The 20,427-nt window shown below is 57.9% G+C and overlaps 1 protein-coding gene across 1 annotated transcript in view; it reads right to left on the bottom strand.

The window, feature by feature from the left end:
* Nucleotides 1-361: 361 nt before the first annotated feature.
* Nucleotides 362-20,427, bottom strand: part of NDRG1 (N-myc downstream regulated 1) — a 40,894-nt gene continuing 20,828 nt past the window's right edge. The window contains exons 4-16 of the mRNA XM_081111725.1: nt 18,296-18,401; nt 16,163-16,283; nt 15,581-15,643; nt 14,499-14,559; nt 13,775-13,861; nt 11,350-11,406; nt 9,729-9,832; nt 8,899-8,955; nt 8,057-8,108; nt 6,773-6,820; nt 5,872-5,907; nt 4,065-4,116; nt 362-2,260 (exon numbers count right to left, since the gene is read on the bottom strand). Of these exons, the coding sequence (XP_080967851.1) occupies nt 2,019-2,260; nt 4,065-4,116; nt 5,872-5,907; nt 6,773-6,820; nt 8,057-8,108; nt 8,899-8,955; nt 9,729-9,832; nt 11,350-11,406; nt 13,775-13,861; nt 14,499-14,559; nt 15,581-15,643; nt 16,163-16,283; nt 18,296-18,401 (1,086 nt within the window). The 3' untranslated portion in view covers nt 362-2,018. The remainder of the gene's footprint in view (nt 2,261-4,064; nt 4,117-5,871; nt 5,908-6,772; nt 6,821-8,056; nt 8,109-8,898; nt 8,956-9,728; nt 9,833-11,349; nt 11,407-13,774; nt 13,862-14,498; nt 14,560-15,580; nt 15,644-16,162; nt 16,284-18,295; nt 18,402-20,427) is intronic.

Below are 20,427 nucleotides of genomic sequence, written 5' to 3'. Positions count from 1 at the left end.
GCGTGGCTCAGTGGTTGAGGGTCGACCTATGAACTGGAAGGTCACAGTTCGATTCCCGTTCAGGGGCACATGTCCGGGTTGCGGGCTCGATCCCCAGTGGGGGTTGTGTAGGAGGCAGCCGATCCATGATTCTCTCTCATCATTGATGTTTTTCTCTCTCTCCCTTTCTCTCTGAAATCAATAAAAAATATTTATTTTAAATAGAAAAAAGAAAATGGGGCGCTCACGTTGCATTTTTATTGGGCAGCGATGCTCTATGAGCCACAGGCGAGGGACCTGTGGCCAGGGCCCAGGGGGGAAAGGCCGCCCTTAAACCACGGCGCCGCACGCACGCTCTCCGCAGAGAAAAAGGACACCTCACTGCAAAGTTACAAATTTATTGGTCTGGAAATAAATACAAATATCTCGTTAAGAAACTCCTCTGGAGAGACGCGTACACAGCAGTTTTCCGTCTCGATCCAGCCACTCCTCCCCTGACCCCTGGCCCTCTGCTCGAGGTCAGAGGACACCTCCCCTAGAAGGCGGCAGGTGGATGGACTCGTTCATGACCCCTCACGCTGCCTGCAAGGCCTGATTACTCCCTTCCACCAACTCCAGGGTCCCAGAGACCACGGGGTCCCAGCGGCCGATTCACAACGTCCCATTCCCTCTGATCAAACTCCCTAGCAGATGCATGGTTAGCCGGGATGAGAATCGAAAGGCAGTAGTACGGGAACGTGACCCAAACATGTCAGTGGTGCCGCCCCATTCAGAGAGAGGAGGTTAGGGGTGCAGGGAGGAGCGGGAGGCAGGACAGGGAAGGAGATCCCAGGGGATACACATTCCAGAACCCTTACATCTGCTCCCCCGCCCCCGGGAGTCCCCACCCCCTACAAAAGCCAAAAGGTCTATCTGAAGATCCAGGAATGTAACTGGGTCAGAAAGGTTGGGCCAACAAGCTCAGATTCAACCATGACTGAACTCAATCACAGGTCTCGCTCGAAACCAGGAGGAGATCCACAGAAATCACAACTACCCTGGATTCCATCCCAACCACAAGAGTCTGTTATTTACATCTGGTGCCCAAACCCCACCCCCACCCTCACCCCCGCCCCGCCCCGCAGCATGGAGCTTCCTGGCAGCGGGCACAGCTGTTGGGAATGTCCCCTCCATCTCCAGGAAAGCACCCCCATATTTAGAGGCTCTTCCCCGTGAAGGAAATAACCATTCGCTCCTGTCTTGAGGGTGGGAAGCAGGGGCTGAGGGGGAGGAGGAGAGAGCAGAGCCAAAGCCTTAACTCCATGATGCCAAGCACTTGCCCACGGGTTTTGTTGTCGTTGCAGCAAAGCCAGGAGGATCTGTCTCCGCTTTTGTGTTCATGAAAAACAAATGTCAGGAAAGCAGCCTGCGTGCGTGCGTTGGCATTGCAAAGTGTGTGTATGCGCGAACTCTAAAAATCGATTTCAGGTGAGCTACCTAGATTTGCTTTTCCAAACTCTGAGCCTCCCAGTAAGCTCCGCCTCTTTTCCCAATGCCTGTTTTGCCTACACCAGCCCACCCCCCTGGGCTCCCTGCTCCCTCCTCCCCAAACCAGAGGAGGGTATTGTTTCCAGAAACTGGGTGGGTTTGTCTTTAGCAGGAGAGGAAACAAGCAGGTGGGCTGACTTCCCCCAAAGGCCCCTGAGAGCCTGGATGCCGGGGTCGGCCTAGGCTTGGATTAGGACCCGTTTCCTGCTGTGTTTCTTGTTTGGGGCGGTTTGGCATCTCGGAGGGAGGGGAAGCCAGCGGCCACCAGGCCACTCTTCAATGCACAGGGGACACTAAGAAGCTTACGTTCCTTTGGTCCACCCCGCCCGGCCGTGGAGGGGGTGCCCTGGACAAATCCCATCTAAAGTCATGGCCAGAGCTCCCTCCTATAAAACTAGCTTGGGGTTAATACCGAGTTGCGTGCGGTATGGCGGCAGGGGCTGGGGAGGGCGGGAGGAGGGGGCAGCTACGATGGTCCCACAGTCCAGGGGGCGGCGGGGCGCGCAGGCCGCCTAGCAGGACACCTCCATGGACTTGGGCCCGGCGCTGTTCCCAGTGGAGCCGGAGTTGGGGGTGATGTCCAGGCGGGCGCCCTCGCTGGTGTGGGAGCGGCTGCGGGTGCCCTCGCTGGTGTGGGAGCGGCTGCGGGTGCCCTCGCTGGTGTGGGAGCGGCTGCGGGACCCCTCCAGGGACGTGACACTGGAGCCCGAGGCCGTGCGGGACCGCATCAGGCGGGTCATGCTGGCAGAGGGCACTGGGGAGAGAGGAGAGGGCCGTTAGGGTGGGAGGACGCTAGGAGCAGCCACACGACAGCCTCGGGGCCTCGATCATCTTTTTTTTTCTATGTTTTTTATTGATCTCAGAGAGGAAGGGAGAGGGAGAGAGAAATATCAATGATGAGAGAGAATCATTGATCGGCTGCCTCCAGCACGCCCCCTACTGGGGATCAAGCCCACAACCCGGGCATGTGCCCTTGACTAGAATAGAACCTGGGACCCTTCAGTCCGCAGGCCTGCGCTCAATCCACTGAGCCAAACCAGCCAGGGCCAGAATTCACTTTCAGAGCAAAAATCTGAGCCCAGCGGAGGCCCAGATAAGGGGTCGAGCTCGCACCCTGCAAGGCGAGCAGGGCCGCGGCGCTATTCCCACGGAGAGGGCTGATTTCTGTTGGCAGAGGGCACCTGGGGACACGGACCCCACCCACAGCCTAGAAGTCAGCTCGTCCATCCGCTCTCGGCCTCACAGACAACAAGCGTGGCTGAGGCCCGCCTTGGAGCTGCGGTCAGACGCACCATGACTATTTTAAAAATGAGCAAACAGCTGAAGCCTCCGAGAAAAAAGTGCACGACATCAGACGTACAAAGACGCCCCTGTTCAGATGGGCACGTGGATTATAGCCCGAGCCGTGGGCAGCAGAGCCAGAGACGCCACCTCGGGCCAGGCCGCAGCCCATGCCCCTCCGAGCACCAGCCGCAGGACGGCCCGGTGGGGTGCTCGGCCTTGGCCTTGTCTGTCCGGGTCCTGGGCTGCCTTTCCAACAAGGACTGCAAGTGTCTGATGAATACACGTGAGCATGACACAGGAAGCAGCCGTTCTTGAATCATGCCGCTGTGTACCCGTCAACTCCCTAATCTAATGGGTTTTTTTGCTGCTGTTAATTCTCACCCGATGATATTTTTCCATTGGGTTTTTTTGTTTTGGGGATTTTTTTTTGGGGGGGGGGGGCGCGAGGGACTGTGGAAGGGAGGGGGAGAGACACAGAGAGAGAAACATTGATGTGAGAGAGACGCATCCATCGAACAGGCCCGGGATGGAGCCTACAACCGAGGTAGGTGCCCTTGACCAGAACTGGATCCCGGACCCTTCGAGGGCCAACGCTCTATCCAATGAGCCAAACCGGCCAGGGCCCAAATCTACTGTTTTAGCAAAGACACGCTCGGTCCTAATTAGCGGCAACTCGATCACCCACTTAGTCGGAGCTTTATAGTGGTTTGTTTTTGTTTAGTTCTGTTTTCTGGAGCTTTGTATTTTTTAAAGAACTTTCACAGATCCCTGCTCTGCCCCTTGCCTCCGTTTTGTCACTTGTAAATGAGAATTAGAGTATCTCGTGGGATTATTGGGATGGTTCAATGGGGGGGAAAAAATGAAGGATTCATTAATAATCCTTCATGACCACCAGCAGCAACAATCTCATCATCACCATCATCGCGACAATGGAAAGTCCCTTAAGAAAGCAATAATCTGAATTAAAAAGATTTCCGTGGTCTCACTGTTTATTGTCTTCTTGGTGCCTAGAAGGCGAGGCTTCCCCTAAAGCTAAAAACACCCCCTGGAGTGAGACAACTGTGCTCAAGCCTGGAGGGCGAAGGAGCCGCTATGGGGCCAGGGAGACTGCCCAGCTCCCCCTCCCTACACCTATCTCTCCCCGACCCGCCCGTGTGCCAAGCGCCGCCGCTGGCCAGGACGACAGAATTCTCATCTGAACCCGGTTCAGGGCATCGCATTCCCAGCTCCCACCCAGCCCTGGCCCAGCGCCCGCCGGGAAATGCCATACTTACTGTATCCCATGCCCTGCACGAAGTACTTGAAGGCCTCCGCGAGCTTGGCTGGCTGCGAGAGAAAAGAGGGGACAGGGGAGTCAGTCCCCGGGGGTCCGGGTCACGGATGGCCACGTGAGCTGTGGCTGTGGTCACCTCCACCAAAGACCTGGGCCCAAGAGAGAAGGCCCAGCTAATTTTGGTCCCTACAATGACCGCACACAAAGTACAGGAAGGAGTATGGGTCATTGTAGGGACCGAATTAGCTTTGACGAGGGGGGAAATGTCAAATTCGCTGGGCTGAAGAGGGCCAGGGAGGTCTCTGCAGGGCCCGGGGAAGGAGTGCGGGCTTGGAATGGGGGTGCCTGGGCCTAGACTGGGCTCCCCTGGGAGACCGTGGGCCATCTCTCCCCTCTGCTGGTCTCACTTCCCTCTTCCCACCTCTCAGGCTGCCGCCAGGATCAAGTGGGAGGAAGGTAAAACGCCCTGTGTAAACACCGCCCAACACCCAACATGTCTGGGTGGGGGCGGGGGGGAAAGCTGCGTGGTGATGGCCGCCCGGGGCTCATGGCCCGGAACCCTGGGCCAGTTCAGCTCCTGCCGGGACGTGTAAACCATGTTTCCACTATGGCTGGGGCAGCTGTTCTTATTTCAAGCAGAGCAAGAAAGAGAAGAAGGCAGGGAGGGGAGACGGAAGGGAAAATGGCACCCTTTCTCCCCATCAACCTCAGGGCCCTGAAGGCGGGCCATCTCAGCAGGTGGCTCAGGGTCGGGCTGGGTGGGCAGCAGGTGCCATCACCAGAGGCGGGCGTTAACCCATGATCACAGCTAAGCGGGCCCCACGGGGTGCCCATCTGCTCCCTGTCACGTGGGCAAACATAGCAACAGCTAAGACACTGAAAATACCTTTGTTCTAGTCTAGTGGGAGTAGGTGGGACACAGACACAGGTGCAGAGAAGCTAAGAGAGCCAGCAAAGCCACGGTGCCCACACCCCTGTGAGTGCCGGGTACGAGGCGGCCTGAGGCGGGCCGGGGCTGGTGTCTGCCTGATGCGGACCTGCCGGGACCGCCGTGGGACCAGCGGCCTCTTCTTCAGGCGCCCAGTGAGACACCCCCTACCCCGCACGGAGGCCTGTCCTCTGCTGAGACAGTGCCACCTGCTGAGATTGGTTCTGCACCCCATGGACCTCAGAGCCATCGTCCACTCACTGGAGCTCAGAGCCCAGACTCGCCCTGCTCTTTCTTTTGTGTTTTTTTTAAATATGATTTTATTGATTTCAGAAAGGAAGGGAGAGGGAGAGATAGAAACATCAATGCTGAGAGAGAATCACTGATCGGCTGCCTCTTGCAGGACCCCTACTGGGGATCGAGCCCGCACCCCGGGCCTGTGCCCTGACCTGGAATGGAACTGTGACCTCCTGGTTCATAGGTCGATGCTCAACCACTGAGCCACACCGGCCGGGCATGACTCTCCCTTTTCTATCAGACAGCCTTGAAGTGAGCGGGGCCCCATGAATCGAAGAGCTGGTCCCTTCCCCACAGGGTCACCCCTAGCTGCCCGTGGCAACCTGTGGTCGCTGGGCCGGGCAGACCTAGACCCCGGCCCCCGGCTGCCCAGCTGTGTCCTCTGGACGAATGCCTCACCCGGGGCCCCTGGCATCTCCTCCCAGGGGCTCTGGGAGGTCAGTGAGTCCTCTCATTCAAGCGCTGTGAACGGTAACGTGTGTCATCAGAGGACATGGCGGGGGGCGAGCAGGCAGGGAGGGGAAAGCAGCGACCGGTCTCAGAGGCACTGGCCTCCACCAGGGCGGTGGCAGGTGCGACTCACCTGGGAGATCTGCGGGAGGCCGCCACAGTCCGCCATCTGGAAGAGAGAAGGCTGGTTAGTGTGATCGCCCCCGCGGAGGTGATCCCCGCCCTGCGAACCGGCTCCAAATGGGCACCGCCCTGCCTGCGCCCTGCCCGCTGCCTGTGCTGCTGAGGGGGCTGGCACAGTACAGGAGGCAAACGCCCAGCCCCACCCAGCAAGGCTGCTTTTACTTCTATTGGCCCCGGCATTGCCTTTCTTGGCCCGTGACGTGTACCTTCTGATATGCCCATCGATCATTTTACTCTGCTCCCTGAGAACCCAGGGGGCACTGTCCCACCTGAGCGGCAGCAGCTGGGCCAGGCAGAGTTGGCGGAGGCCCTGGCACGCGTGGCCTGCACAGACCCCCTCGGGAAGAGACCCCCCTCGGCTCGAGACCTCGGCTTCAAGGGGCTCCCCATGGGCCGCCCTTGGGAAATGTGCCCACTCCCCAAGTGGCCACTGAATCACCAAACCTAAAGCCCTGGGCACTTCTTAAAGCCACTGCAGCCACGTGTGGCATGTCCCCAGGAGGGGCGATGACGGGCCTGGCCCAGGGGCCCCCAGCAGCAGCACACGGATGGCTTTGAGGGAAACGGGCCGGAAGGGGTCAGTGAGAGCGGGTGACTCTGGCCCACCCTACAGCTCAGGGTCAAGGTCAGATCCCAAGGGCAATGGACTCCTGGGGTCCCACGGAGGGGTCCTCTCCTGTGACCTCTCACCTTACCAGCCAGCACCCAGGAGAAGTGTGTGAACAGACAGTAAATCGTTATTTCTATCTTGTCTGACCCCCAGCTTTGCCTAAACCAGGCACAACTCAATTTCTGCAGAAAACCCGGGAGTTTCTAAGGATGCGTGCCAACCCTCCTCACGCTCCCTGTACCTTGAGGAGGGTGGTCTTGGTTGGGTCCAGCTTTGAGTTGCACTCCACCTGGACAAGGAGAGGGAGGAGAAATCTGTTAATTTCCTACTGGAGCCCAAGTCACCACCTTCCCCCCTCTGTTCCCCCACCCCCTGTCCCCCCCTCCACCGTCCTCAGAGACTGCAGTGTTCCCACGGGCACAGAAGAACAGGGGCTTTGAGATTAAACAGATGTGGCTTTTGCCCGGCCGGCGAGGCTCGGTGTTTGAGCGTGGACCTATGAGCCAGGTGGTCACGGTTTCATTCCTGGTCAGGCACATGCCTGGGCTGTGGGCTCGATCCCAGCTTGGGAAGTGCAGGAGGCCGCCCATCAATGATTCTCTCTCATTGATATTTCTCTCTCTCTCCCTCTCCCTTCCTCTCTGAAATTATATCTATAAAATACACCGATGTGGCTTTCAATTCCAGCCCTGCCATCCCTAGCTGTGTGACAAGTCACTTAACTTCTTTGAGCCTCGGTCCCCGCATCAATAAACGGAGGCTGCGACAGTTGAGGGGTGGTTAGGAAGACTCCCGAGTAGGTAGAAGGTGCTCTAGAAACATTTACTAAATGACTGGCCTTCTTCAGCCACCTGAGGCCGGTGAGTCTCTAGGTCGGACACCCCAGTCCCAGATATCATTCTTCATACGCTACCCCCTGCGCCAAGCTGCTCCCTGTCTTCCACATCCTGGCCCCCCTGACAGCACATGGGCACCGGGCAGAAGGCCAGCTCGTGTCCTGTGACGTTCCAAGTGCCCGCGGGAGAACCTCCTCCCCCCTGATGTGAACAATACCCCTCTGACCCTGGGGCAGTGACCACAAAGGCCTGGTTTCTGTGACATGAACCAGGGCGTCCTGCCCTGCAGTCCCCTGGTGGGAATTACAGGGTGAAATAAGCCGGAAAACCATGCCTAAGGCCAGCTCCCAGGTGCCTCTTGTCCTGCCAGACAATCAGGCACCAGCCAGGCCTCCCAAATGGGAGGGAAGCGTCTTGGCCAGGAAGCCGAGTGGAAAACACGCTCACAGAAACAAGCCGGCGGGAGGCAGATGGGCAGGGAGGGGGCCTGGGAGGGGAGGCGGAGGGCCCACGGCCAGGCACCCAGGCTGGCAGTCACCAGGGAAAGAGGCTGGTGGCTGGGCCTCTGCCCAAAGGCCCGTATGGCATTTAGAAGACGTCACCGGTCCGGATGGCGGAGGAAAGGAGAGAGATGGGGAGGGTGTGGATGCTGAATTCAGCACAAAAACCAGTGGGTGGTGTCTACGTACCACAGCATCCACGGCGGGAGAACTGTCCCCAACCACCAGCAACACAGGACACCTGGGGGCAGGGAGAAGGGGGGGGGGCGGGGGTTAACACACGGTTCATTGAAAGATCCGCACACTCCCAGGCCTGCCAAGGTCCTCACAACATTATTTTGTTTTCTCCAGAGCCTTTGACTCATTTCCCTCCATCCTCTGCTTTGTTCTTAGAATAAAATCGATCGGTAAGTCATTTACACTTTAGTATGAATTTCACCAGAGATTTTCTATGCTCTGATGTTCCTCCATTTTAAACACCCTCTCCTCAAGGAAGGCTGAGTAGGACGTGGTCAGCAATCAAGCTCAGAGACACCAAGGACGAAGCCGACGAGGGAATGGCATGTGCCGAGTGCAGGTGTGGGATAACACGGCTCCCTCAAGGAACCAAACAATGACAGTCACTTTCGGGGGGACACAGCTGCTTGTTTCTGAGACTGTCTTCTCCCCCTGGTTTAGGAGGGCGCTTAGGGTGGGTCCCGCGCCCCCTTCATCCCCAGGCGCTGTGAGGCAAGGCAGGCACAGTATTCAACGTAAAGTAGGTGCTCAATAAATTCTGTCCAAAGTGCAGTCAGCACTTCTCTGAGCCCCAAGCTCCACCCTGGGTCTCGGGGCCACCCGGGAGCTGAGCACCTGCACAGGGAGAAGAGTGAGACTGGGCGTGCCCTGCCCTGGGGGGTGGGGGGGCACATCCGGTTCTCACTGATGGCGATGTCCTGGCACAGGGCAGTCCTGCCAAACTCGGAAAGAAGGCCGTGTGGGCACCTGGGCACCAAGCAAACCAGACAGAGACGGGGAAGAAAGCAACTCACTGCAGGGTGACCGTGTGCACTCCCGGCATCGGCCGCTCGATCTCCAGGTCCCGCCGGCTACAGAGGGCGGAAAAAAGCACCATTAATTACATCAGCAGGGCCTCCCCATCCATCGGGGAAGCCCTCCCACTGAGCCAAAGCCAGGAGGTCCTGCCATGGGCCATTCGAGGAGGAGACAGAGTCTGTGAGCTCACTTCTGGCCCCTCTGGGGGAGCCGGGTAGCGCTGGCTCGGCAGGCTGAGCGAGCTCCCTGAGTTCCAGAACTTCGGGCTCGCACCCGTGGCCCTGAGCTGCCCCTCCTCGAATTGAGCTCTGGACAGGCACCCAGTTACGGATAAGAGGCCTGAGTCCTCACCAGAGGCCGTGTGCAGGCGTTACGGATCATGGCAATGACTCACCCCCTCCCAGCAGCCTCCCTGGATTCCTCCCATCCCCAGTGCTTTGCTTCTCTCGCAGCTCTCCTCACATCTGTGCTCACATCTGTGCCCACATCTGTCCTCACATCTGTCCTCACATCTGTGCTCACACCTTCCTCACACCTGTCCTTTCCTAGGGTCACCATGGGCGCAGGCACGTACTCCCAGCCCTCAGGGTGTGACTGGGTCCCACTTGTGTCGGCATCCCCCGGGTGTGGAGTGGTAGCCCGGCTTCTGGCCAAGCGCTCAGCACTCCAGGAGACACCTGGCCAAGGGCACCCGGTCCCGTTGCTCCACGTGCTCAAATTCAGGGGCTGCCTCTCCTACAGTCACTACGACCCCCTCTGCCTCACCCCCCGCTCCCGCCCTGCGGAGGGAGCTGGTGGGCTGGCTGTGTGGGCCGCGGCCCCGCACCTGTTGTAGGCGTTGATGAACAGGTGCAGGTTGCCCGGGTTCATGTCGTTAAGGATGTGCTGGCGGTAGGTGTGCACCACCTCCACGTTGTTCTGCATTTCCTCCTGCAACGAGAGGAGACGTGTCCGTCACGGGCCCCGCGGTCAGGGGCAGGCCCATCCTCGCCTTCTCCAGTCACTCAGGCACCAGCTGAAGGCCATGCTGCCTGGGGCCCGGGAAGCATCGGGGCTGTGGCCGCCACACACACACACACACGCAGGCTGTGGTCAGACAGGCAAAGCGCGCCCTCCCTCGGGGCTCAGCGCTTGGAGTTCGGACTCGAAGTCAGTCCTCCTGGGCTTGGGGCTTGACTCTTCAGGGGTTCAGAACAAGCCGCCCCAAGATGTGATTCAGGGGGGTGCACGTTACTTTGAGCGAATGGCCCACCGAGACCCTAGGGACTCGGAAGAAACGTCCGCGCCCCCTGTTTAACTGTCTAGAGCAGTGATGGCGAACCTTCTGAGCTCGGTGTGTCAGCATTTTGAAAAACCCTAACTTACCTCTGGTGCCCTGTCACATATAGAAATTTTTTGATCTTTGCAACCATAGTAAAACAAAGACTAATATTTTTGATATTTATTTTATATATTTAAATGCCATTTAACAAAGAAAAATCAACCAAAAAAATGAGTTCGCATGTCACCTCTGACACGCGTGTCATAGGTTCTCCATCACTGGTCTATAGGCATTCACACCACTAGCTTGGCCCATGGCAAGAGCCGCCACCAGGAATGGCCTTTCCGAGGGTGTGGCGGGTCCAAGGACTAACAGCCCAACACGCGTTCTCCTTCCGGAGCCCCGACGTGCACCGCCTCAGCCTGAGCTCAGAAGGTCAAACGCACCCCATCTCCCCTCCGTCTCTGACTCTCCTGTACATGCGGATTCCCGTACCGCCGTCTGCAGTTACCCCTGGTCATTTTCTCTCGCTCATGCGGCTCATGTCTATCTGGTGAGTAGATGAGCCCAGAGAACCGTGCAGGGAGGAGAGAACGGCTCCCTTCCTCACACGGCGTCGCTGCCCGTCTTAGGAAGCGTGCCCGAGCCTGGGCCTCGGTGTCTCGGAAAAGGGGGGATCAATGTGACCCACGTGTCCAGGTGGTGGATCTGACGGGGCTGTTCACTTCGGAAAGGCCTTTGGAAACTGGACCCATCGATGCAACTATCCCCAAGGACTGTTTTTAATGGTGACGATTTTCACGCTTGCAAAACAGAAGCAGCTCACGCAGGGGGAAGGTGCGGAAAGGACACGCTTGATTCCCGCGGGGCCAGCGGAGCCTCGCAGAGGCGGGCCTCGGCCTCCCCGCTCCCTGGTCCCTTTCTGAATGTGACGCTGGACAAATGCATTCGGAGCTGCTTCTGGTTCTCATTTGGGCAACGGCATGCGGGGTAGGTCTCACCGAACGGCCTGATGCGATCAGAAGCGGCCCGAGCCCGAGTGGGAGGAAGGGGGCCGATGTCAAGCCCCAGCTGTTGGCAAAACTGCCCTCGAGCATTTAAGCGACAAAGAGGCCAACTGGCTGTTCAAAGAAAAGATCAGCCCAAAGAACCTGGAGAACTGACCGAGTCCAGGCCCCCTACTCACCTTCCCAAAGAGGTGGGACACCACCATGTCCGGAAGGGCCTGGGTCCATCCGGAGATCTGGGGAGGGCAACAGGGGGATCAGGAGGAAGGCATTGCAGGGGCGAGACAGGCCAGCCCAACCCCGTGCCCTCGGGGCTCCAGCACTCCGTCTGAGGATGCCCCAGGGACGGGAACTGGTCACAGCCTCTGGTTACCTTCCAGACCTGCAGCCCCCAGAAGGCAGGGCCTGGCTCTCCACCCATCACTCTTCTCGGAGCCCGGGCGCAGAAGGTGCACGCACAGCTGTGCTGAACGGACCCGCCTGCTCCCAGCTTTCCCTGCGCCGGAGCGCACCAGTGGTCAGCAGGAAGGACCCCATCCATTTGCTCTCAACACAGGCTCCCCGAGTCCACACCTCAGATCTGCCGAGCTCATCCTCCACATTGTCCCTAAGCCACATGCCTCTCTGAATATACTGCGGTTACTAAAGAAATCAATGACCTTCTTTCTATCTAACAACAGTGCTAGGCTAACCGAACACAGGAGGAGCTCCATAAATGTCAGGCATACAACAGGAGCTCCATAAATGCTAGACATACAGAAGGAGCTCCATAAATGCTATGCATACAGCAGGAGATCCATAAATGCTAGGCACACAGCACAAGCTCCATAAATGCTAGGCACGCAGCACAAGCTCCATAAATGCTAGGAATATCACAGGGGCTCCCTAGACAGACAGCAGCAGCTCCATAAATGCGTGCTATCAGGGCCCCACTGTGTGGCCCAGGGCAGCTGCAAAGCCTCTGGACCTCAGACTGCCGGTCGGTAGCCGGGGCTGCCAGGAACTTCAAAGTGCCCGGCCACGATGAGGATTGTGGGAGCGGCCGCACATGTCACAGGATCTGACCCCAGTGCCTGACATACAGTAGACCTCTGATGTAGGTCTTTTTCCTCCAGGGTTGGGGTCGAAAGGAAGGATATGGTGCAGATATTAAAACCCCACAAACATTCCTCAGGCTGCACGCAGCCAATGGCTGATGTCCCCAGCCCTCCACGTCTGGCTCAGAGCAGTTACCCAGGAGCCAAACTGGCTGAGTAGAATGTCACTTCCTTTGCTGGAAAATAAAATAAAAAACAGGGAGTGTGTTCCGCTCCCAAATGTCACGCAGGCCGGAGGGAAGGGCTCCCGCCTGCTGGCCCAGTGCTCCGGGGAGAAATGCAGCATCAGGCTGGCTGGCCAGGATGCGGTGGAGGAGGGGGAGGCGCACGACCCCTTTCATCTTCCTGTCCCCGCCGGCCACCCCAACATTGGCAAAAATACACTGTCAAAATGAGACGCCAGGATCACCCCTGGTTAAAAGGCTCTGTCCTGCTTCAATTATGTCCCCATCTCCTTGGCAAATACAGGGGCTTTTATGGAAAAAACAATCATCATTTTTAAATAAACAAGGAACCCTAGGCCACCAGCCAGAGCAGAGCTTCCCGAGACAATGAGGGCCCCCCGTGTCCAGGAAGGGACGTGCCCAGCCCCTTCTGTGCCCAGCCCGGCGGCACTGGGGTGGGGGTGGGCCTTGGACACCTGCTGCCTGGGAGCTGTGAGCACAGCCCTGGGGAGGAGGTGGGGAGGCCCAGGGCTCTCCAGTCAGCCAGTTCTCTTTCTGCACAGCCTCCTTACCTACGGGGAGCCTCAGTTTCCCCCTCTGTGAACGGCATGACAGCCCCACCTCCTGAAGGGAAGAGGATTCAACAGGCCAGGCACACATAGCAACAGGGAGCAGAACTAGCGCCTGGTAACCATCCAGGGGCGGGGCCCTTTCCCTGCCAAGGGCTATTGGGATATGCATAACGTCATTCACAGGCCACACAAAATTATTAACTTAAAAACTAGCCTGCAATACAGGGTCCAACATTTAATTAACTTACCCCTGATGCCTGGGCAGGGCCCTACTAAACGATTTCGGGGGCCTTACAGGGCCGGCGGGCCGGAGGTTCCCCACCCCTGCTACATGCTAGCTAATTATTATTATGTCAAACTGAGTGGCATAAGGTCAGTACCAAATGCAAATTTTTTTTTTCATTAGGAATAGGAGGGTCCTGGGCTGAGAGGCGTTGGTCTTGCTCATCTTTCTATTCTCAGCATCTTGAGAAAAGCCCAGCCATTGCTCCATCCCCGGCAAAGACTCCTACCCAGACGATGCTAGTCCGAGCCAGCCCAGGTCCCTGACCCTACTGGCTTGGCCCGCACTGTCCTATGGGTGCCTGATGGCAGATGTCTGGGGTCATGCACCGTTCTAAGCAAAGCAGAGGAAGCTGCTCTCTTTCTGGGGGTGGGGAGTCCCAGGAAAGGGTGCCACCAGGCGGGGTCTTCGTCCCACAGTCCTCAGGGCCGGGGTGAGGGCTCCCAGCCCCTGCGTTTTGGGACCCCACCGGCCCGGCCCAGGCTCACCTTGGAGGCCGCCCAGTCCATCCAGCCCTCGGCACAGGGGTTCACGTTGATGAGCACCAGGCCCTCCACCATCTCGGGGTTGTTCAGCTGCAATTCAGACACGAGGTGAAAGACAGCCCGGCAACCTGAGGCAGCGCGAACTTCACACGTCAAAGCAGAGAGGGAGCAGGACTGGGAGAGGGCTCGCGTGGCCCCAGAGCACGTGCTGCTCTCAGAGTCTCCAGCCCCCAAGGAGGCGCATAGGGGACCGGCCACAGCCGGCTGCTAAGTGAGCAAAGCCGACGATGGAAGAACACGACTAGGATGGCAGGTCAGTGCAGGAAAAAGAAAAGCTCACACACACACACACACACACACACACACACGCACATACATGCACACACTGCACACATGTATGTGCACACAAACTCACACACACTGCACACATGTACGTGCACACAAACTCACACACGTGCACATGCACACACATGCATGCACACACTGCAAACATGTATGTGCACACAAACTCACACACGTGTGCACGTGCACGCACACACACACATGCACGAACACCACACATGCATGCACAACTCTAAACCACACAACTGTGGTTCTCCCTTGGGAAATGGAATGATAGGTCATTCTTTTTCCCTCTGGGGATTTTTGGTGCTTGTCCAATTTTCCTCCTTCACCTTGAATTAATTTTACTTAAAACATAATTTTTTAGAAATGCCCAAGAACTCACAGCAAATCGAGTGAGGATGTAGGCGCCAGCCCCAGTCCCCATGCCAATGACGCTCTTCACCCTGGAAGCAGAAATTAAAAGCTGATGTCACGGAAGATGTGAGCGCCAGGAGCCCTGAGCACCCTCACGCCCTCCCCCACGCCCTGTCCCCGGGGAACCTCGTCTCCCCCAGGGTCTGTCCGGGCTGCCACTGAGGAAGGCTAGCAGGCGGGACAACGTGAGGACCGCTGCCCTGCTGGGCCCTCCAGACCTGAAATGCATCACGCTTTATGGACTCACAGAAGGCCGTGACCTTGAGGGACTCGTCCCACTTCCTCCCTTCTCTCCTGACTGCCCGGCATTTACGGGAAGACCTTCCCGCTTCTTCCCACTCCTAAGCTTTATTTTGGACTCAAAAACTTGGCATGAAAATAAACCGGGCAAGAAGTCTGAGGTGTCATCATCACACCAAAGGCTCACGTAAGAAGGAAATGAGCATTGGAGGAAGAAGGGCCTGGAGAGAGGGGAGCTGAGGGCTCAGGGAACTCAGAACGTTCCCAAACGTTCCAGAATGTTCCATGGGAAAGAGAAAACAATGAAAGAAGAGAAAGCAGGAAAGGATGGGGGGTGCCTGGCATCGGGTGATGTCATCACTCAAGGAGAAAAGCCCCACTCGCAGGAAGCAGTGGGAATAAAGAGGAAGCGGAAATCAGCGAGGACAGTGAGCCAAGCGCATTTCTCCCCTGAGCTTTAAACTGCAGCCTGGCCCAGCTGGCGTGGCTCAGGGGTTGAGCACCGACCTATGAACAGGAGGTCATGGTTCCATTCCCAGTCGGGGCACATGCTCAGGTTGGGGGCTCGATCCCCAGTGTGGGGCGTGCAGGAGGCAGCCCATGATTCCCTCTCATCATTGGTGTTTCTCTCTCTCTCTTCCTCTCCCTTCCTCTCTAACATCAATAAAAATCTATTTAAACTGCAGCCTATGTCGGGGTCAGGCCAGATGGAGGCTAAAGGAAAAGCAGATGCATGAGGGAAGCCGCTCTCCCTGCAGGCTGGGGTGGGGGAAGTGGGGGGAGGGCGGGGAGCGGATCCCTCACTCTTACCCAAACTGGTGGAGGACTCCCGGCAGCATCTCGGCCAGCTGGTCCATGGACGGGTACATGTACCTTGGGAGAAGCCACACAGAGGAGTTAGTGAGAGCCTGGACCCCGAGGAAATTAACAATGTCAACAGGAACAGGCTGGAAGGGGAGGGACCACGGGGCAACCTGGCCCAGGTGTGCCGACGCCCCACAGCGCCCCCCTGTGGCCCTCACTGCGAACACCCCTCAGGGTGCACAGCCTTTTCTGGTGAGCAAGGTCTCCATCCCTGGTTCTCCACCTTCCTCTTTGTAAAGTAAGCCTTTACAACTGCTTCCTGTGTGCCAGGCCCCACCCCAAGCATGTGGTGAGCTTTGTAAGCTCCTTTAATCCCTGAGACTACTCGATGGGGTTGCTATGCTCTCCCCCATATAAAGATTATAACTGTCACTGAGGCTGAGGGCTTGTATCAGAGACTTGGCTCCACGGAAGAGTGTATGTTACCGCAATAAAAAAAATGAAGAGCCAGTCTAGTGCCTCCCCACCACCTGCTTCCACCCTGCAAGGTTTTCCTCCCCCTCCTGGGGCACCAGGCTCCCCACTCACCCCACAGGGAAGGAAGCCGCGCTGTCCTGCTGGCCAGGGGCGTCCACGTGGCAGACGGCAAAGTGCTGGGTGATCTCCTGCATGTCCTCGGAGTTGAAGAGGGGGTTGTAGCAGGTTTTGTCTGCATGGGGCGGGGGGGGGGGGGGGGGCGGAGACGGGAGAGGGGTGAGTGAGGATGGAATGAGCTGGCTTGCTCCCTGCAAAGCGCGTGCATGTTTGCTTGTTTTGCTCCTATTCAGCAGAAGGAAAGGGACTCACAGCAAGGATGCCCATCTTTTGTTCCCCTGTCCCACTTTCCTGTGGCGACAAAAGGCAAGAACAGGCCACGGCAAGGGAGTGCGCGGGGAGGTGGAGACGGTCCATACACTGTACTGTACCCCCTGGTGGATGAGCTTCCAGTTTAACCCCAGAAGGGGCCTCCTGCTTCTTCCCAGTCACTTATGGCCATCATGGCCCCAGCAGGAGGGGGGTTACTCCACTGACATTCTCTTTCTCCCTGGGTTCCCTAAACTCTCACATCGGGGACACTGGCCAGGGCACAGGAGGAGGAGCATAGGCGATAAAGCGCAGACCTCCCACTTCCTATAGACTGTGGATGAGTCTCCTAATTGTTGAGAGTCTGAAGCAAAGATGGCCAGCTTTTCTTCCTGGGCACACAGCTGGACTACATTTCCCAGCCTCCCTTGTAATTAGAGGCGGTCACGTGATCGGGTCCTGGCCAATAGCCTGTGATGCTTGCTGCTTCCCTAGAATACCTGCTCCCCAATCCTCTGGGTTTCTCTCTCTTAGGTCATCTATGTGCCAGATGCAGAGGAGCCAGCAGAAGCCTCTGGGGCTGGGGGGATGGCAGAGCCGCAGCTGGAAGGAGCCTGGGCCCCCGAATCACCACGTGGAAGGGGCCGCAGTGAACGCCCACTGACTTGTTAAATGAGGGAGGAATATCATATATGGGATGAAGCCGCAGAAGTTCCGGTCTTTTGCTACAGCCGTTGGCTTACTCTACCCCTGAGCCTCTCTAAAACGGGGTGCTTCACACCACATGCAGTTCCATCCCCTCACCGGGGTGCAGTGAACGGAGGTGACCTCCATCAAAGTACCTAGCAAGCAGCTGACGCATAATGGCCCCGGGGGACACCCGGGAAGAAGAGAGGTAAGAGATGTGAGGGTGGAGAAAATAAATGGTTTTCAGGGACTGCCATCAGCTCCAGCCTCAAGGGTATGAATAAACTGAGGGGGAGGTACATTAGGCCGTCTGTCAATCAAAAATCGACCAAGTGTTCGGCTTGCCACGTGCAAGTTTACAGAGATGACTGGGCCAGGACGCCTGCAAGTGCCTCCCGAACCCTCACAGGACGCCTCACCTCCATCTGCGTCACGTTAACACAAAGTCGCTCTACTCTGCGTCACTGCCATGCCCGTCTGTGGAAAATGGGGAACCCAGATGGGTAACACCTTGGAAATTCAGTCTAAACATTCACAACCGAGTATTCACACGGGCCAAGACGAGGAAGCAACGATGTCCACTGACTGAAGAGTGGGCAACAAACATCGCCTCTCCGCACAATGGAAATCACTTGGCAAAAGACACGCCGTCCTGGCATGTGCTACGTGTGGATGAGCCGTGAGAACAGCATGCAAGGAGCCGGTCACGGAAGACCACGTGTTGTGTGACTCCATTGCTCTAAAATGACAGGACGGGCAGGTGCTTCCAGACAGGAAGTAGAAAATGGTGGCCAGGGGCTGGGGGTGTTGGAAATTGGGGCGATAGGTAAGACAACAGGATTTTTCTTTTTTTGGAGTAATACTGTGCATAAATGGATTGTGATGATGGTTGCACAACTCTTCAAACACTGGAAACCATTGTATTCCTTCATTAAAAGAGGTCACTGTCACACAGATGGACGGTGGGGGGCTCCCTGAGTTCCCAGCAGCTCCTGGCACACAGACAACTCTGGGCCTCTGGGCACTGCATTCTAGAATCTTCTAGTCTGTGGCAAGAGTTCTTCCCAGAATAGCTCCAGGAAGGCCCAGCAAGAGGGAGGCAGCCGGGCTCCCTGCCACCGGCCCTTCCTAGCCCCCCGCCCCCACCTGGACGGGAGCAGGCCCCCTGGCAGCCCGGGGCCTGGAACGTACGGTTCATGCCAATGTCGTGGTACGTGAGGATGACGGGCCGGCTTCCCTTGGGGGTCCCGCACAGCGTGACGTGGATGGAGCCATGCAGAGTCTCGATGTCCTGCTCCTGGAGAAAGACAGCAGGCGGAGGGGCTGTCACACGGGGTGTGCAGGTCGGCGTGGCTTAAACCGGAGGGGACACCAGCGTCCAGGCCTAGAACACGGCTTCTGAGGACGCGCCCAGGGCCTTGCCCTTGGTCAGGAGAGCACTGGGCTTCAGGTGGCAACGCGAGACCCAGAGAGCCCTGCCCAAGGGTCAGGAAGGAGGGGGAGGGGCAATAGCCGATGGAGAGCAAGAGGTTTGGGCCCGGGGCTGGGCTGAGGGGACCAGGCAGGCTCCCATCCTGTGGAAGCCATGGCTGTCCATCTGAGGGGCATGGGGAAGGAAGGGAGGGAGGGAGGGAGGGAGGGAGGGAGGAATTAACCCCAATTCCCAGGCTCCCCCTCCAGAGCAGGAAAGGGCATCATCTCTGTTTTTAACAAGAACCCACTTTTTTCAAGTCCCAGGCAGAGTGACGGGCTCCCTGGCCTGCCCTGTGAGGCCCCAAGGCAGGCAGGCCTGACGCTGGTGAAGGTGGCACCTCTCCCCGGGGCCCTTGCCTGTGGGAAGTGGGCCATAGGAGAGCCTCACAGTGTGGCAGGGGAAGCCTGCGTGCTTATGACCTGATGTTGATGGGGGTAAACAGGGCACAGCAAGGGGAACCCCAGCTTCCCAGCCCAGGGGTGCTCCTGGGCCACTGAGCTCGGAGCCTGCTGGATGCCCTGGCCCCCTCGCATCTCCTCCTGCATCTCCCCCGCAGCTCCCCCCACATCCCCCCCTGCAGCTCCCCCCACATCTCCTCCTGCCCAGCCCTGCGCTCCTGCTGTGGAAACCCTGGAAAAACCCAGACCCTGGAGCAAAGGCCCAGCCCCAGTGGGGGCTGGGGATCATCTGCCCGCCCAGCCCGTCCTGAAGCTGCTGCAGGAACAATGGTCCATTATGGGGGCCACACTCTCCATTGTCTCCCCAGCTGACCCCAGGGCGCCCTCTAACAATAGGCCTGGCCAGGCAGGCCCCCACCAGCCTGGGACACCAGGGTTCAAACCCAAGTGCCACCCTCCCACAGCCCTGAGCCGGGGTCAGCACCTGTAACCGGATAGTGAGCCACGCCCCCTCCTACCCACCAGGTTCCTGAGCAGAGGAGGTGAGCTTGGGGCCTGGCGGGAAGGGCATTTGCAGAACGTGGTGGCCTGGGCACCATCTTGGTGGCAGGTATGGGTTGCCCAGCCCAGGTTGGCATCAAGGATGTCTGTCCCTGGCAGCCCCCAGGGGTGGGGGCGAGTAACAGATGCTGACTCATCACTTGGGAGGCCTTGAACTTATACAGCTGTGGAGCCCGAAGTGACTCTCTCCGAGAGGCTGGGCTGCCTCTGCCTGCTCAGTTACACACACCCCACCTCCCCCCACCCCCCATCGCCCCTCGGGCCTGGCACAGCCTCCTGCGCACAGCAGGTGCTCAGGATCCATTCGGTATTGACTGTCCCCAGGAGATGGAAGTCCAGAGAGGGTAAGCAACTTTCCCCAGGTCACACAGCTGGATGGTGCAGCAGGGTCTGAACCCGAGACCGCCAAGTCCAGAGTCTGTGCCTTTAAAAAATATGTATTTTTATTGATTTCAGAGAGGAAGGGAGAGGGAGAGAGAGAGAGAAACATCATTGGTGAGAGAGTCATTGATTGGCTGCCTCCTACACACCACACCCAGGGGATCGAGCCCTCAACCCGAACGTGTGCCCTGACCTAGAATGAACCGTGACCTCCTGGTTCATAGGTCAATGCTCAATCGCTGAGCCACACTGGCTGGGCAGAGCCTGGGCCTTTGATATCTGCTTCGCACACTGTGCCGGGTGCCCGGGAAGACAGGGGACCTTTAACGAGTCCCGTGCACTGTGACTCCCTAGAGAGGGACGCACTGAGGCAGGTCCCCCGGATGGGGCTGTGGATGGCTCTGTGTCTCCCCAGAGTCCCTGTGAAGCTGCTAGCCCCGGGCACGCCCTGGGGTACACGGGCACACAGGATAGAGGCTTAGCCTCCGCTGCTCCCCAACCTGCCTCTG

This window comes from Myotis nattereri, assembly GCF_964212035.1.
Source record: "Myotis nattereri genome assembly, chromosome: 17".
Classification (NCBI taxonomy): domain Eukaryota; kingdom Metazoa; phylum Chordata; class Mammalia; order Chiroptera; family Vespertilionidae; genus Myotis; species Myotis nattereri.
This window is presented reverse-complemented; position numbering and strand designations above follow the sequence as displayed.